At 40.5% G+C, this 14,067-nt stretch overlaps 1 protein-coding gene across 5 annotated transcripts in view; it reads left to right on the forward strand.

The window, feature by feature from the left end:
* The first annotated feature begins 699 nt into the window (after positions 1-699).
* Mtmr12 (myotubularin related protein 12) overlaps positions 700-14,067 on the forward strand; it is an 81,132-nt gene continuing 67,764 nt past the window's right edge. For 2 of the 5 annotated variants that reach the window (XM_058572090.1, XM_046422321.2), the window contains exon 1: positions 700-912. In XM_058572090.1, the coding sequence (XP_058428073.1) occupies positions 832-912 (81 nt within the window). In that variant the 5' untranslated portion in view covers positions 700-831. Of the gene's footprint in view, positions 913-1,066; positions 1,297-14,067 lie in introns of those variants that run through there. The other 3 variants (XM_046422320.2, XM_046422322.2, XM_058572089.1) reach the window with 3 other exon arrangements.

The following is a 14,067-nucleotide window of genomic DNA, read 5'->3' on the forward strand; positions in this document are numbered from 1 at the left end:
CGAAAAAGTTTGGGAAAATAAGGTTGACAAAATCTTTTTATCAGGGCTAAAAGCTGTGGGCTCAGCATGTGTAAGGCACTGGGTTCGAGTCTCAGCTCCACATATAAATAAATGAATAAAATAAAGATCCCTCAATATTTTAAAAAATTCATTAAAAAATCTTTTTATCATTACTCAAACCTATTGCTTATTGTCTGTTAATTCTTGGTTCCTCTTCTTTTTAAAAATAATAAAGCTTGAACGCTATTGATTTAGACTTGTAATTCATACGGTCAGACTCTATACATCACACTTCTGGACGTTTTATTACAAAGCGGCAAGCAACGGAAGGGAGCAACGCCGCTGAAAAACTGCTCACAACAACTTAGTGATCGCAGGCTCATTGGATGACAGCGACATACTCGCTATCCAATCGCCAGGAAACCCGGAGTGAACGCTCTCTGGATTGGTGACAGGAAACATCTCTCCAGGTAATTCAAGAAGGCAGGCAGCACCTCTGGCCAATCAGAGGAATTCTGGGGCCGGCCTTGCCGCAGGGGGTGGTATAGAACAAGTCACCGGAGAAAAATCTCCGCGGTCAGACCTGCCTTCCGCGAAGGGAGAGGGCGTGGCCTCCGGCTGTGAGCTCCAGGCAAGTGGGCGGGGCGCGCGGGCCTGGGCGGGGCGAGTAGATTCTGTGGCGGAGCCGGATGCGGGCGGCGCCGCGGCCGCCGCGGCTCTAGGAATGGGCGGAGCCCCGGCCGCTTGTGCTGGTGGCCACCGCCGCTGCCCAAGCCGGAGACCGAGCTGCCGACTTAGTTCCCGCGCGTCGCTGCTTCTCAGAGCGGCGGAATGCTGGGGAAAGGGGTAGTCGGCGGTGGCGGTGGCACCAAAGCGCCAAAGCCCTCCTTCGTGTCGTACGTGCGCCCGGAGGTGAGAGTGCGCCGCGCGGGCGCAGCGTCGGGCTGGAGTGGCCGGGACCAGGGGTATCGGAACCGTGCCTTGACGCGGAACCGGGCGCTTCCTGCCAGTCTTCGGGGCTGGGCGAGGCCCTAGGGCCGCAGCGGCCTCTCTCGGGCGGGGCCGGGACCCCCGGGCGGGCAGGCAGGTGCTCGAGCGTAGCGCCGGGCTCGCTGGCCAACGAATGAAGGGGCCGGAGCCGGGAAGATCTTGCGGCTGGGCCGCCCTGGGGTACTCTAGTAGTGAACTGGGATTATGGGCACCGCTCTGAGAGGGAAGAGCTCGTGTTCGGGACCCGCGTGGGGCCGCTCCTAGAGTCCGCAGCCCGGTGGGTCTGTCCTGCGCTGGACTTTGTCCGTGAGTCTTCAGGGCTCTCCTGTCCCAGCTGCCTGTTCTGAGTGCCATTTGATGCCACTGGGGGGATACTTTGCACCACCTGCTGCCTCCCATCAGCCCTGCGCTGCGGCTAGAATGTGGGTCGGCCCTGGCCACAGCCTGTCTCTGTCTGACCCTTGTGAATTCCTCTGTTTTGTTTCTTTCCCTTTCATATCACCCCCGCTTCTTGTGGTTCCCCTGCCGTTTTACTGTCAAGAAGTTCGTTCGTTCATTCATTCATTCTTAAAATACTTTCCGAGCTCCTACTGTGTGCCAGGAGGCACTGTTCTGAACACTTGTGATATACATCATCAGTGAGCAGAACAAAGATCTCTCCCCGGAGCTTATATGAGAGGGAGAAGAGAAACTGACTAAATCATAGATATATAAGCAAATTATAGGGTGTATTAGAAGATAAGTATGGGAAACAAAAGGCATCCTTTTCATCCTTGAAAAGGGGCATTTGAGCCAAAACATGAGCGAAGAGTGGTTCAGGTAGCTGGGCCTGGTCTGGCCTGGGGAAAGCCATGAAAGCTTGGAGGAGCACAAGGGAAGCCAGCATTGCACATGCCCTATGGGCAGGAGGGAGAGGTAAAGGCAAATTTCTAGACCTTTTTAATGGTTTCTTAGAACTGTAGCTTTTAATGAATGCCTAATTAAATGCCTTCACATTTTGGATTTGTTGAAGGTTTAATCTACCTTTCCCTACATACAGCACTTTAATCAACTATACAACTATCAAATTCCCTATCTCCAGATGTCTTTTCCCACTTTTCACCTCTGTAAGGCAGAGACAAGTGAGCTGTGGATGAGAGGTCTTAATCAGGGACTGCTTCTTCAAGACTACCTGGACTCCATAACCTTTGCATATGAATCTTCAAGTTCAAGATGAGTGTGTTTTCTCTAGTGGAGAGTACTTTTGAAATGGGCCTTATTTTTAGTCCTAATTTTAAAATAAAAACCACTTCCTCTGTTAGTACTTTATATGGAGTCACGGTCATCTTAAATTTTCAGCAGACTTCCCGTGTAATCACATGTAAGTAATGTGGTCAGTTTCTTTTCTTTTTTTTTTTTAATATTCTCTTTTAAAAAATACCTTTATTTCATTTGTTTTATATTTTTGTGGTGCCAGGGATCAAACTCAGTGCCTCACATATGCTAGGTAAGCCCTCTACCACTAAGCCACAACCCCAGCTTGGTCAGTTTCTTTTTGTGTCTTTTTTAATAGAGCCCTGGTTGAAGAACGAGTGATCTTTAACCTTTCCTCTTCAGTGAGATTAAACTTACAAGTGGAAAGTCTTCTGAAATGTGGCCAGAGTTCAAGAATGTTCAAATTCCTCATCCACCAAACGCACATGTTGTAATTAGACATGTTTTCACTCTTTGCCCACAGTTCCTGATATATTTCTTTTGAGGGATAATTAGGAAAGGAGAGTAGTTCAGCTCCCAGATAAGCCTGAGTGATTGCATTTTTCAGATCCTTAGAGTTGGCAGTTTTGTTTTCTTGCATTAAAATAATGCTGTCAGATGCTATTCTTCTCTGTTGTATTCTGATTCTAAAAAATATTTTGTAACAGGATAAGGCTCTCACCTAAATTATGGATGTTTTTTTAAGTAAAGGTAGGAGGAGGTGAGAAATAATTTATTTTTAAGTATATAGCTTTGCAAGACTTCCCATTATGGGAAATGCATGTGAGCAGCATTGAGGCATTGTTTATGTGTCACAGAGCCTTGGGTCTAGTAACCTCTACACTCACCCAATGGGAGAGTCCCTCAGAACACTTAAAGTTGTCATTCACTGTTTCTACTCCTGTGTCCCTCATGTTGCCTTCATCTTTACAAGCCTTTGGTATATGGCTTGCTATCACTTCTTTCTTTTGCTAGCTGGAAATTGCAGTTTCTCAGATGCTTTTTTTTTGGTAGATGTCTGAGCTGCCAGAACAACTTTTAAGCCTTACAGTGTAATGATAGCTAAGTAGGGAAAAGCTTATTCTTGCCAGATCAGATCCTGGAATGTTCAATGTCAGTGGCCTTCAGTATACCAAAAAGTCTCAAGAGTCAGCACTTTGTGTTGAAAAACAAAAATAAAGTATTGATAAAGTATTTGAAGGTAATGTTGTTAAACATAGGCTTATTTTTTCCTTGATCAAAAAGAACTGATGTGCTGGGGATGTGGCTCAAGCAGTAGTGCGCTTGGGGATGTGGCTCAAACAGTAGCACGCTCGCCTCCACGTACAAACAAAGATGTTGTGTCCGCAGAAAACTAAAAAAATAAAATATTAAAAATTCTCTCTCTCTGTTTTAAAAAAAAAAAAGAACTGACTTTTTGGGCTGGGGCTTAGTGGTAGAGTGTTTGCTTTGCATGAGTGAGGCCCTGAGTTTGATTCTCACCATCACATAAAAATAAATAAAGATATTGTGCCCAGCTACAATTAAAATAACAAAGAACTGACTTTTGATAGCCTAAAATGAGAGAGAATAATTAACCCCAACTTTTAAAAATTAATCTCTGCCAGAGTAACTTGTGCTCTTTTGTCTTTAATTCTGGTAAGTCAGTGAATATGACAAGTAAAACTCTGAACTGTAATTGGGGACCTGTAGCCAAGTTTTGTAAATTATTCAGAGAGTTACTAGTAAGTAGGAAGCTGAAGGCTCTGAACGTTTAGGTAAACGAGAGAGAGAGCCATATTTGTACTTGATGTTAGGTGCCTAAAAACATCTCAGCACCCTTATCTTAGCTCAGTCCCAAGCACAAGATACAAAGGATGTTGGTGCCTATGTGCAAGGGAACTGTTGGGTACTGAGATCTGCTCCAGGCAGGTGTCTAGTTATAGTTTGGATGCTGGATCCATCTTTCATCTTAAAATATGACACTTAAAGTTTAAATTATTATTTTATCAGAAGCCGTACATAGATGTTCATTACAGAAAAATAAGACAAATATATACAAAAATGTTAAGTAAAAATTATAAACTTACCAACAATTTATGTATCATCAGATGTGTGTATAGGTACATACATATACGTATATGTAAATATATATGTGTGTATATGTTACAAAAATGGGATTAATACTGCTAATTATACTGTTTTTTAAATGTTTTTCTCCAAAAATGTGTATTATAAACATCTTACCATGTCAGTTGTTCAGTTACAACATTATTTTAAATTAGCAAGAGCTAGAGATGTAGCTCGGTGACAGAGTGCTTCCCTAGTATGCTGAACCCCTGGGTTCAGTGTTTACTACATCAACAAACAAACAAATAAACCTCTTCCTGAATAGAAACACACTGTGGTGGAAAGCTAAAGTAGCACAAACGACTTAAGGAGATGATTTTCAAATTCAGATAGTTTTGTTAGGAACTTTTTCTGATGCTGAATGACAATTCTGATTCTTCAAGACTATCAGTTCTTTGCTCAGATACCTTGAAATTGTTAGCACTGGTTTGGTAATTTATAATGATTAGAAATTCTTAGCACTGTACCGTGAAGCTTTTACATAAAGGACAATTTGGTGATCCTAAGAGAAAGTTCTGATTTAACAAGAATCCGTTTCATTGTGATAGTCAGTAAAATAAGAGCTGCAGGGAGCTTGCATGTTCTTTAAAACTGACCTGGAAAAATTTAGCTTTTAAATTGCTGCTGTACTTGTACTTATTTTTGTGTGGTCTTCAAATATGGTTACAATGAATTTTCTAAAAGAGCTTGAGTTGATGTTTCACTAGAATATAATAATAATTATTATCAATGATGGATTTTTAGATTTGAAAGATTTTAGTCTAGTCCACCTCTCTACTTTTTTCCATTATATAGACGTGAAAAACTGAGACCTACCAGATTAAATGTCCTGCTCAAGAGTACAGTGGTATTGCAGAATGGAGATCAGAGTTAAAAACTGTCTTCTAAAGATCCAGCAGTGTCAGTGGCTAAGCCAGACCCACAGGAACTCCGGAAAGGCTTTATATAGATGTGGGAAGAAAAGGCAAGAAGAGAGATGAAGATTGAGAAGGGCAAAAATAAATAAATAAATTAAATAATGGTTGTGAGAGCCATTTTTTTTTTTTTAAATTTATCCCTCAGGGAAAAATTGCACAGCCCTTTTTTTAACCCATTCCTTTGGTGGGGAGAAGTGAATTTGTGATAATGCATTCTTCCCAGAGATAGGACTGTGGGTATATACCAAAACAGACAAAGTAATTCCTAATATACTTATTAGGCATTTCTGTGCCCAGGATCTATACTTATTTCATATTTTCAACAATCTTATGAAACAGATCCTATTATAACTCCCCTCCCCTTTGTTTTCAGATGTGGAAAACGGCTCAGAGAAGTTAAGTACCTTGTTCAAGATCATAACTAGTGGGATTGGGGATAGCTCTGTGGTAGAGCAAGACCAGGGTTCAATCCTCAGTACCACCAAAAACAAACAAAACTAGCAATTTTTGGTGCCAGATTTAAAAGTCTTACTCCAGCTGAGCACAATGGTGCATGCCTGTAATCTCAGCAGCTTGAGATGGGCCAAGGTAGGAGGATCTCAAGATCAAGGACAGCCTCAGCAACTTAATGAGGCCCTAAGCAACTTAGTGAAATCCCAAAAACAAAAAGAGCCTGGGATGTAGCTCCATGGTAAATTGCCCCTTGGTTAAATCCCCAGTGTACCCCACCTCCAAAAAAGTTTTGACTCCAGGACTCATTCTTTTATCCTTATACTTATGAATGCAAGAAATATTAATGAAACTTGCTTACAGTTATACTTGGCCTTTGTACACTAGAGTGCTTTCTCATTGGTATTCTCCAGTAGCCATTTCTTTCTAGGCTTTTGTTAGATGATCAACTAGGTGACTGCTAAAAAGATACAGGGATCCCTTAAATATTTTAGTCTCTAGAGGCAGTGTTTATTAGGTTAACAGATGCAGTTCATTAGTTTAACAGATGTTTACTTAGCACCTGCTAAATACCAGACATTATTCTAGGTATTGAGTAGGACTATATCAATCTACAAAACAAAATTATTGAGGTGACTTTTTTGCTGGATCATTGACTTTGTTAACTTTGGTGGATAGATGTTAATAAGATGATGATGATAACAAGAAAAGATGACTTATCCTAAAACAGACTTCCTTCTCTCAGTCCTGGTAAATAAAAGTAGCATTAGCTCGGTGCATGCCTATAATCCCAGGAGCAGGAGAGGCTGAGGCAGGAGGATCTTGAGTTCAAAGCCAGCCTCAGCAATTTAGTGAGGCCTTAAGCAACTCGGCAAGATCTTGTCTATATAAAATACAAAAAAGGGCTGGGGACGTGGCTCAGTGGTTAAGCACCCTGGGTTCAATCCCTGGTATCAAAAAAAAAAAAAAAAAACAAAAAAACACAAAAAAAACTTTAAAGAAAAGTCCGGCTGGGTGTGGTGGTATACACACCTGATCCCAGCGGCTTGGGAGACTGAGGCAGGAGGATTGTAAATTCAAATTGCCAGCATCAGCAATTTAGTGAGTACCTAAGCAACTCAGCAAGACCCTGTCTCTAAATAAAATATAAAAATGGGCTGGGGATGTGGCTCAGTGATTAAGTGCTCCTGGTTTTAATCCCAGGTACGAAAGAAAGAAAGGGAGGGAGGGAGGGAGGGAAAGAGAGAAAGAAAGAAGAAAGAAAAGTCCAGATCTGTTGGTTGCTTTTTCTTTTTTTCATGGTGGTGTTAGGAATTGAATCTAGAAGCACTCTACCATTGAGCTACATCCCCAGCCCTTTTTATTTTTAATTTTGAGATCGGACTGTCTCTAAGTTCCTGTGGCTGGTCTGAAATTTGTGATCCTCCTGCCTCAGCTTCCAAATTATGAGGATTATAGGTATGCACCACCTCCCTGCCTGTTTTTTTAAAAGAATCTATAACTTCATAAACTTTTTCTCCATTCCGAACTGATTTTTTGTAACCCAGAACACCTGCCTCTCTGACTTTATTTATTTATCTGCTTGTTATTTATTTATCTGCCTATCTATTTATTTTCAGTGCTGGGGATTGAACCTTGGATCTCTGGCATACTATGCAGTTACTCTACATTGAGCAGCCACTTCCAGCCCCTTCCCCTCTGGCTTTTGAATGCTTTCGGTGCTTAACTTGGCACTTACTGTGTGTGAGACACACTGCTTTGATTCTGTTAATAGGGATAGGATACTAAAATACACAACCAGCCCCCTGTCCTCAGCCCCTCCACAGGCTTGTGTGTGTGTGTGTGTGTGTGTGTGTGTGTGTGTGTGAACGTGGGCATGCAGTGCTGTGAGCCTAGAGCCTAGAACCTTGCACATGCCAGGCAAGCGCTCTACCACAGAGCTATACCCCCAGCTCCCCAAATAATTTTTTCATGGTGGAATTTTCTCCTTCAGATTGAATCACTGATAGTGATTTAACAGGCCAACAAAGGACAATAAAAGCTCTTCCTAAAATAATCACTTTCTTAGCTGTGGCTTTAGCCTGATGATCTGTCTAAAGCTTCCGCTTTTTCTCTCCTGCATGTGCTTCCTGCAGCATATCCCTGGGCCAGATCCAACACCACATAACTTCTGCAGATGGAGCATCATAAAGCATCATGAGGCTCTGCCAAGCAACACTTCCTGTAGCACGATCAAACAGCTGCCACACGCATAGCCTTCAGCTGAGAGCCAGAAACTCCTCTGTAGCCTTCCATCTGCAGTGTTACAATAAGGACTATTGCGGCTGCGGGTATAGCTCAGTGGTAGAGCGCATGCTTAGCAGGTGCAAGGCCCAGGGTTTGATCTTTAGTGTGCATGTACACCCCCACTCCACAGTACTACTATCAGAATCTTAGTTTGTGGGATCACACTTAGAAGTTTAAAAGTTCTAGATCTTTCTATGAATATCCTCAATAGAATGTTGGATATTTTGGAATACTTCCACATAAAACTATCCTATACAACAGTGTGCTTTAGAGAGAATCTGATTTTCAGGGACCAGAAATCTTTGTAAAAAGTCCATACTTTGTTATAATAAAGTCAAGTGTAATAACATTGTATTTGGAAGTTAAAAATTAAAAAATTGCCCTTACTTATGGTACCCTAGCCAAAGCAATTATTCCATTTTTATAGTATGCCCAAGCTTTGTTCTTGTGTGTATCTCATGTGATTCTACTTGTGTGTAAAAATATATAGCTTTCATGTGTGGTTGTCATTTTTGGAATCTGATATGGATCAGGTACTGTTGATGCATATGAGTGGAGCATATACTTTGAGTTGTTTTAATAGCTGGGAACCACCCTCTATTTCTCATCAGTGGGTTTGTAGTCTTTGATAAGAGAATATGTGAATCCAGAAAAAGGCTGAAGCCGAGTCTCTGGTTTTGTTAGGGTTATGCCTTGGTAGCCACATGTGGGGACTTACGTGAAGTTTAACAAGTAGCAGAGGTTTTGGATAGATGGAATTTTGGTCAAATACATGTTCACCCACGTTGAGAAACCAAAGTTGTCTCAGTTTGACACCCTGAGTTTACTGTCACTGAAGTAAGTTTTGTGGTGAATGGGAGCCATATAAAAATATTTTCTAAATCGTTAATGGAATTGTTTAAAATATAAACCTCATGAGATATATTGGGAAGTTGCATTGAAGTGGATAATTCTTTTAACCTCTACTGTTGCTTTGGGAGGAAGAAGAAGTAAAAGCAGAGAAGGACTCTAGGAGGGAGTAAATCTGTCAGAGATGTCTCTTTTCATTTCCAGCGCTTCACCTTTTCTTTATTTCCCTCTGCCTATTTTGTTGATCACATCTCTAAGGAAAGCAAAAACTTGTCAGTGTCTCTTCATATTAGCTGAGGGTTAGGAAATTTACTTAAAGCCTTGCTTGTTTTCTGCCTGAAAAGTGGGAAAAATAATAATGCCCATCTTATATGATAGGTATGTATGAACATTTTTGTGGGGCTGGGAATGTGTCTCAGTGGTAGAACACTTGCCTAGCATGTGTGAGGTTCTGACTTCAATCCCTTGAACCATAAAAATAATTATGAATTTATTAACTGTAATTACATATGTAAAGCCCTAGACAGGATACTTGCTGTATAGTTAGCCTTCAATAGAAGTGAGCTATTACTGTTATTCAGAAATTGGTCAGAGCTGCTGGGATGGTTTCATAAAGTGCTTAATCATTAATCTTGGAGTTCAAAAATCTTTCCCAGCAAAGGTATTAATAAAAGTGGAGTATTTTGTTATTGTGGTTGTTGCCATAGTATCATGCCAGGAAAGTTCACTACATGTGGTAACTCTTTCTTAGAATATTTTTCACTATCTCTAAAAGTTTCTTTTCCTCTTTTCTTTGTTCCTTTATACATTTGAGAATGATTTGATTATATTTAAAATTCCAATCTAATGACAGCACTTAGTTGTTGTCTCTTTTCATTATTAACATGTGTCCTTTGACATTTTGCTAGTTTCATTAAAGACTTATTTTTCCTCTTTCCTCATTTCCAACTGGCCACTCTGACAAAGACCAAATTCTGTCCAGTCAACTCATTTGTCCAATATTCATTTATGAATATTTGTGAATTTCTGAATCAAGTAAAATCACAATTAGCCTAAGTAAAATCAAATTATCTCTCAGAATAATAACTGTTTATTTCAAAGGCAGTTGCAAGACTGTGGTATTTTGGTTTCATATTTAAATACTTTCCCCCCCAAATACTGTCATCATATTCTTGTGTCCTGTCTTTCATCATTTCTTATAGACCTGTCTGGTGGGCAACCTGTCAGAAGTGGCATGCTAACTCCATTATTTTTTGGGAAGGAAGGGATTTTAGCCACAAGACAGCAGAGCTTAAGTGTGGGTGGTGACAAAGGAAGCCCTGGCCACAGTGGCAAAATATTTTGAAATCTACCTGTAAATATATATATATATATATATATCCCTGCCCCCATACTGGGAATTAAACCCAGAGGCGCTTGACCACTTAGCTACATCCTGGACCCTTTTAATTATTTTTTTTTTTTTATTTTGAGACAGAGTCTCACTAAGTTGCCTAGGAAGTTAGTCTTAGTCTTAGGCTGGCTTCAAACTTGAGATCCTCCTGCCTCGGCCTTTCAAGTTGCTGGGGTTAGAGGCATGGGCCACCACATCCAGCTGACTGCTGGTCTTTTTATTTTTGTTTTTGCTAAGAGAGTTTAAAATACCTGCGAATGCCTTGAAGGGAATGAGCCCAGTTTTTTAAATAAAAAATCTCACTACATTCTTGCCTTTTTTTCTGGATAAAAAATTGAATTCTTTTTTTTTTTTTGATCTAACAAATGTATTCAGAGTACATGCAAGGATGAAATTAACTAAATACACATGAAAAATCTTTCTGGGTAGATGGACAATGGAGAAAAAGAAATTATAAACTGGAAAAAAATTACTAGGAACATGTAGGTATGATTTTGTTATAAAATTTTATGCAACAATAGATTTGTATGGGTATATAATGTGTTGGTGGTCAAACACAAAAGGTGAAGATGTTATTTGTGTTAGGATAACGGAGAGCTCTGAAGGCACTACCTTCGAATCTGAGGTTCAAGTTCATAGCAGTAGATGGGCACCACATTAAATTACTGATCACAAACCTTATGGTAATACACTTTGCCAGCCAACAATCACCCATTCTCAACAGCCACTTCCAACTTTCAGTTAAATATTATGAAATCTACATGTATCTTGAGATTTATCTGATGAACCAACTTCACAAGAAAAATGTGGAAATCATTAGAACGGAACTTACTCTGATCCACACTTAACTTTTCCTCCTGTTCCAACTGTGCAATAGAAGATGTAGTGGGTTATATAGTGTCCCCCCCAAATTCATGTAAGTCTGGAAACTTCTGCAATCTGAATAAAATGTGATTTCTACTTTACAACAAAACCATAAACATATTATTTTCTCCCTGAGTCTCCAGGAAAAAGTCAACCTTGCCAATGGCTTGATGTCAGAGGTCTGGTTCCTGAACTATGAGAGCATAAATTTCTCCTTTTGAGCCAGTCAATTTATGGCAATTTGTTATGAAAGCCCTAGGAAACTACTATAGAAGATGAGCCTCAGCAAATATCAAACACCAAGACTTCCGTAATCTGGCTGCTATACTGCATTAGCTAAATCCTTGCCTCTTGAATTAAAAAAAAAAAAAAAAAAAAAAAAAAACTCTGAACTTACTCCCATTTATTCTATTTCTTATATTTCTGCTGATTTCCTCTCTAGTCATAGGCCCAGACAAATAATTTATATACTTTTTTTAATTTTATTTTTTTTATTAGCTACACATGACATTACAATGATACAATGATCTTGGCAATTCATACATTTAAATCATTGGGGTATAATTTCTCATTTTTCTAATTGTACAGATTGCAGAATCACACTGGTCATAGACTCACCTATATACATACAGCAATCATAATGTCTATTCTATTCTGCTGCCCTTCCTATCCCCCCCACTCCTCCCCTCCCCTCCCATCATTTCTCTCTATCCAATCTAATGTGACATACTTTTTTTTCTTTTTCTCATCACAACATCATACATGTATTCTGTATAACGTTGATTTTATATCACAATATAAAAAATTGAATTCTTTTTTTTTTTTTTTTTTTTAAAATGTGTATTAGTTTCTTTTTTTTTTTTTTAATATTTATTTTATTTTTTTAGTTATCGGCAGACACAACATCTTTGTATGACACAACATCTTTGTTTGTATGTGGTGCTGAGGATCGAACCCAGGCCGCACGCATGCCAGGCGAGCGCGCTACCGCTTGAGCCACATCCCCAGCCCCCAAAAATTGAATTCTTTAAGATCATTTTCCCAGTGTTTCCTTGTGCTTGGGACACACATGATTCTTTCACTCTGTCTCCCTTTGAAGATGTGCTGCCTGTATTTACAAAATAGTAGGTGTAGCACTTTCTCCAGTGACCTGGTCTGTGGTATTGGACATCATGTTAGTTAAAGGAGAGTCTGGGACTCTGTCATAGGGATGAATTGTGTCTCATCAACAGAACCTGTATTATCTCCCAGGGTATTGTGGGTGGGGCTCCATGTTCACATGACCACAAATACCATCTGTTGGCCCCTCTTTTTCTCACCTTTATCTACCTACCTATCATCTATCTGTACTCCCTACCCCAACCCAGCTTGCTTAGTTTTTGCTTCAGTTTCACTTGCCCCAGTAATCCCTTATGCTGCTTTGCTCTTTTTCCTTTATATTTTAAAGGCCTTTGTCTGCTACCTGCTGAGTAAAGAAGATGGTCTGTGCTCAAAGGGTGATAAAAGAAACCATAGTGTATGTATAATTAGTGCCTAAGGAACTCCATATTTCAGATGTGATCTGTTTTGCAGACAGAAGAGGGGCAGGGGCACTCTGGGGTACATAAGAACAGCCCTCAGTATGGTATGAGCCAGGCTGTCACTGTGGCTGGTGCTGAACAGAGGGACATCTGAGAAATAAACCTATAGTGGAGGTGCCATGTTATCATGGAAGAGCCTTTGATTTTGGAGGTTTCCAGTCCTGCTTCAGCTACTTGATGGTGACTTTAGATGTGGAACTTCACCCTGTAAGATTTCTCACCTATAACATGTGGATAGTTTCAATGCAGCATTATTTTTGAGGATGAGAAGAAATAAACTTGTGTACCTAGCTCAGGCCCTGACAAATGGAAGATACTCAATAGCTGCTAGATGCTCTTATTATTATTAATAATAACTTGCACTGAAAGAGTATTTGTTTGAGCAACATTTTTGTGTACCTACCATTTGCTAAATACTAGGTTAAAATTAGGACTCCAAAGAAATAATGTGTACTTGGGAGTTTCACATTCTGTTGGGGAGACTATAGATCACCAGATGGCTCTACTGCAGGGAGGTAGGAGCTGCCTACTTAAGAGGGAGGGGAACCCAGAATGCTCCGGAGCACGGAGTAGGAGGGTCCACTACAGAACCCACTGCAGCAGCTGGTCTTCTGTGAAGGCTGTGTAGGACTTGGAAAGGCCAGTGTTAAAATGGGATTTGGTGTGGGAAGGAGGGGGATAATGTAGCAGGCAGGCAAGAGGGACAGCTTGAAAGGCTCATAGGTATGTTGAGATTGGGTTGTTACAGCATCTGTCCCAATCTCTTATTTAAGGCATGTGTACTCATGCATGAAAATGAGAGAGAAGTCTTGAGGAGTAGAATCCAAGGAGCACCTCTAGGACATGATTCTGAAATTTTTTTTTTTAAAGGACTCCTTCTTTCTGTAACATGCTGCATTGCCATTAGGTCAACTGGCCCTTAGCGAGTCTGTAGATACCTTTTCATTCGTCCCTCCCTGCTTCCTCTTGTCCTTCTCTTGCTCCAAGGCATTGAGCTCTTCCCACCTATTTGGCTAACTTGGAGTTTATAGAGTGGTTTTAAGGGAGTTGGTGGAGGGGGAGGCACAGAAGGCAACACCGTGTGTTTCTGCAGCTGCCATTAGTCACATCCCGTAGTTTAAATTATAAGGCAGTGACAGCTCTGTAACCGCCACCTACCACCTTTTTCTCTGGCATTTACACATCCTAACACCACCATATAATGTAGTAGTTAAGAGCGTGGCTGTGGAATCAGAACTCTGCTACTTGCTAACTGTGGATTTGGGCTGGTTATTTAACTTCTCTGAGCCTCAGTCTTCTGATTTTTGAAATGGGAATAATAATAGGTTCTAACCCCTAAGATTGCTATTAGTCTTACATGAGGCAATCCATAGAAAGCTGTTAACACAGTATCTAA

The sequence above is a fragment of the Marmota monax genome, unplaced genomic scaffold (assembly GCF_021218885.2).
Source record: "Marmota monax isolate L192 unplaced genomic scaffold, Marmota_monax_Labrador192_F-V1.1 WCK01_AAM20220418_F8-fsc00077, whole genome shotgun sequence".
Lineage (NCBI taxonomy): Eukaryota > Metazoa > Chordata > Mammalia > Rodentia > Sciuridae > Marmota > Marmota monax.